Genomic DNA, 4,305 nt, shown 5'->3' on the forward strand with positions numbered 1-4,305 from the left:
ATATTATATCTATATCTATATCTATCTATCTATCTATCTATCTATCTATCTATCTATCTATCTATCTATCTATCTATCTATCTATCTATCTATATGGCACTTTCCAGTAGATGGTGCTGTATGTCAGGGAGAACAATTCTTTATTCTTTATCTGGGTCTTTTTTGTTAGGACAGGTCTGTGTAAGGGATCCATTGCTAGTAAAGTTGTTGAATATGGTCGCAATTTGTGCCTGTGTTAGTCCTGCTAGCTCCCCTTTCTGGACTTCAAGTCACCTTTCTGTAGATTATGTGTTAAGATTTTAGTGGTACCTGGCATATTTAATGAGGCTTCATTGTTTCTCCTCAGTACCCATACTGACCCTCCCTAAGGTAGACAGGTGGGAGAAGCTACATCTTTCTGAGCTTTTCTCTTCCTCACCTGGGCCCTGTGTACCTGCCTTGCCTCAGTACTTGTCCATATCATCCTTGATTAGATTCACAACAAGCAGTTTTGCCCTTCTCATGTGTTGTTTCTGCCCTAATAGAAGTTTCTCTCCCTTTCACAATTTTGTTTCCCCAGAGGTGTATCTCTTCACTGTAACCTTTGTTGTGTGTAATTTGCACTGCACCCTGGTAACCAAAAGGCACTCAGTTTACCCTACAGGATGGGATCCTCTGGGTCCTGTGCCCATCTGAACTTGTCACAGTCATTCCCTTTGCTGGGTAGGAGGGAACTTCCTCTGATGCTATCTTTCCTGAGTCTTTTCTCTGAACACCTTTTAACCATCTCTGGTCAAGTTTTTTATTTTCTCCACTTGGATCTTCATTCAAGCCCCATAGACTGTTGAGTAACTGGGAGTCATTTTAATAACAATAATTTATTATTGAGTTAGATTTGATTGGCATTCTTTTAAATTGCTGTCCTTTTTATCTGAGGAGATGGAGTATATCTAAATTACTTATAGTGTGCAAACTAATTTTACCTCAATTAAAAATAATAAATACAATAACAAAAACATTTAAGAGGATGAAGTAATGCTACAGTAAAGATAGTTAAATGGCTAACTGGAAGTCATATTTTGATCCTTGAAAAGAGAGAGTAGTGCAAGGATCAGATATCCTCTTCACTGAGAATGTTTCTGATGGTTTTAGAGTGAACTTTAGCTTAACATATTCAGAGGACAGCAGAAGTAACAAGTGGGCTATGAGTAAAACTTACACTTACACTATTCAGGAGGTTATTCGTCATGTTTGTAAATACATACTATACAAACATGCAAAAGAACAGTTATAAGCAAAAAAACAGCTACGTAGATAAATGTAACTATAATGATGATAAATGTTCTGTTGATAGTCATGTGTTGGCGAGCACAGGAAAAACAGGATTATTTTACTGCTTGTGAACAGAGCAGGAAATCACATGCATGCTGATTCTGTCTATGATTTTTACCTTGATTTTTGTTTTGTTCTTGGTTCAGATAATTATGAACTGTGTCTTATAATATCAGCATTTTCATGTTTTTGCATATAACTGAATATTCCACTTACTTAATATATAGCTAAGTTTATTTTACATTCAAAGCCAGTGCTACATTTTTTTTAAAAAGATAAGACATTTTATAAAATATTAGTATATTATGGGTGTGTCATAACATTACAATATTAAAAAACAGTCAGTCAATATTAATCAAAAGCTTAATTTGTTAGTCTCTGACTTCCCTGTTGATATAGGAGAAACAAGCACTTGAAATGCAGGTAAAATGCTAAGAAATTGAGAGGAACTGATTAACCAGCTAACTAAGTAATTACAACAGAATTAAGGAAGGGAATCTTGCAGTAACACATTCAGTTGAAGAGGGATACTTAAGAAGAACATTCACTCAGAAGAGCATATGTGATGTATGAGAAATTCACTGCATGGTGCATCTTTACAGGCCACAAGAGGGTATAGTTTATTATTATTATTATTATTATTATTTTTTAAAGATTTATTTATTTATTCATACAGAAACTGGGGTACAGGCTAGAGATGCAGAGGGTTTGAGGATTCACCAGAGACAGAGTGGGGAGCAGAACAGGCAGATGGACGAAGTACACTGCTTAGGGGAGCAGCGGGCGGGTCAGGAGAGGTCTGCCACGCCATGTGGTCACCTCCGGGGCAGGCGAGGATCGAACTCATGAGGAAGTGGCTTAAACTTCCTAATGCAGTGCTTTAACCCGCTGCGCCACCAGGGTGGGCCGAGAGGGTATACTTTAAACTCATCCTTTAGGTTAGAGCTGTCCATCAGGCATACTTAAGCAGTAAATATGGATTACAAAAGATCCTCGTCATAATAAAAATAAATCTGGAAACAGTATAGAGCACCCATTTAGGAAAATCTAACATGATCCTAACATGGTTCCCAAAATATATAACCTAAAGGCTGAATTAGAATGGCGGTCACTAAATCCTGGCAGGACATAAGCCCAGGTTACATAGTAACCTGAAAGTTTCATGTAAAATAGCAAAATGAATGAATTGTGTCATGTGGGCTTATAGTTCTCCAATAAAATATATTTACATGAAATTATGAAAAAAAAAGAGCTAGTGATGAGAAAAAATTACAGATAAGTTTCCATTTTCAGGAAGATATATAGCAAGAGAGCAATTAAAATAGAAATGAGAATTTCTCCCTGAAAGAATGTGTTAGTGTGCAGGTATATGTGTTGCATTTCAGTGTATGAAATAAAAGCAGAATGAGACATAAATTTGATTTTTAACACATTTTTACTGATAAGTGTTTTGCCCCTTGTTGAGAACATTAGGAATTTAATTTACTGATGTTTTGCCAGTTTTATCTTAGAACATTATAATTCCAGAAAGCAGCCAGTTGAGGAAATAGTTGAGAGTTTTACTTTCTGTAGCCTAAAATATCTTTAATGTATACTACAGGTTAGTAGATAAATTTTGAAGTGAAATCTAATATGTAGTAACTCTATTGTCAGGTATAAATCTGTGTTTTTTATACATCAATTAATTTCTAGTCTATCCCATGAAGTATGCATTCTTTTTAGATCCATGTTAACTGGGGAAAATAGGATACAAGAGATTAAATTAATCAATTTTGAGAAAGTAAAAGGAGGATAAATTAGGTTGATATTACATATAAGCAAGGCGCAGTGAATTAAAAAAGAAAATATCAAATGCTTGTATTTAAGATTTCCTAACGGTTTTAATGTATTTTGATTTTTTTTTTACCTTTAATCTCCTTATCATTTTTGAACCATCTTATGTCAGCTGCAGGTTTACTGCCAGATGTTTTACAAGTAAGCTGCATCAAGTCTCCCTCCATGACTGGTGATGAAAACCCACTAATTTGAGGCTTCTCTGGAACACCTGAAATTTAAGCAAATATATGACGTGAAAATGATTCTCAGTGGTAAATTTACTTTTATGTCTATCACAAAAAATATTAAACTAATGATTGAATAATAATAAGTATAATGGCAAATAATAAACTGTGACATAAGCTGCTTAAGATATGTGTGTATCCAGTTAGAATTTTAAATTCATTTGTTCAGAGTTCCTGTCTAAATTAAACTTACCTTAAAAAAAATGTTTGAAATTCTAACAAAACAACAATTTACTTCATTTTAAGATATACCAGGGGTTGATGAAGTTAGATCATCTGTTAGAGAATCCACAAAACACATTTTCTTGGTCTGCAAATTATAAATTTAAGTAAAATAATACATTTTACTCCTGATTTTATAGTTCTTAAAGCTTAAAAATGTGTATCTTACCTCTTGTGTACTTTGTTCAAGAAAAGTTGTTTTGGAATAGAAAATTCTTCAGTAATTCCAACTATGCTATTTTTTTCTAACTCAGATTAAGTAAAGAATGTCTTTAGATACAGTTTGTATTAGAAATGCAATTATGGTTTTGAGGAACATGATAAGTATTTTTAATACTAACTACTTATTATCTTTTCTAATCAAAATCATCAATAAAAAACAGATAAACAATATGCAGAGATAGTACATAGGAAATCTAAATAGTAGAAAATTACACATTTCTTGAACAATAATAATATTCTTGGGCAATAATAATAAAATTACATTTTTCTTATGGAGAGAGCTATCAAAATGTCTTCAAAATTTTCCAGTAATAAATGTAGTCTGAAAGTTCTTTGATTACATTATTTAATTCAGTTTAAAAATAATAAAAAGCAAGAATATTGAAAAGTACTAGTAATAGAAATATAAATGAAGCCAAGAACAAAATCAACAAAGATAAATGGTAGATCAACCTACTGTAAATTACTGGCTAGGTTTTTTTTTTTTTTT

The 4,305-nt window shown here is 33.0% G+C and overlaps 1 protein-coding gene across 2 annotated transcripts in view; it reads right to left on the reverse strand.

Annotated features, from left to right (window-relative positions):
• The window catches only part of CADM2 (cell adhesion molecule 2), an 886,897-nt gene that overhangs the window by 121,944 nt on the left and 760,648 nt on the right, over positions 1–4,305 (reverse strand). For both annotated transcript variants that reach the window (XM_012732903.1, XM_012732909.1), the window contains one exon: positions 3,218–3,355. In XM_012732903.1, the coding sequence (XP_012588357.1) occupies positions 3,218–3,355 (138 nt within the window). The remainder of the gene's footprint in view (positions 1–3,217; positions 3,356–4,305) is intronic.

Source organism: Condylura cristata, unplaced genomic scaffold (genome assembly GCF_000260355.1).
Source record: "Condylura cristata isolate star-nosed mole 26May11 unplaced genomic scaffold, ConCri1.0 scaffold00003, whole genome shotgun sequence".
In the NCBI taxonomy this organism is placed as follows: domain Eukaryota; kingdom Metazoa; phylum Chordata; class Mammalia; order Eulipotyphla; family Talpidae; genus Condylura; species Condylura cristata.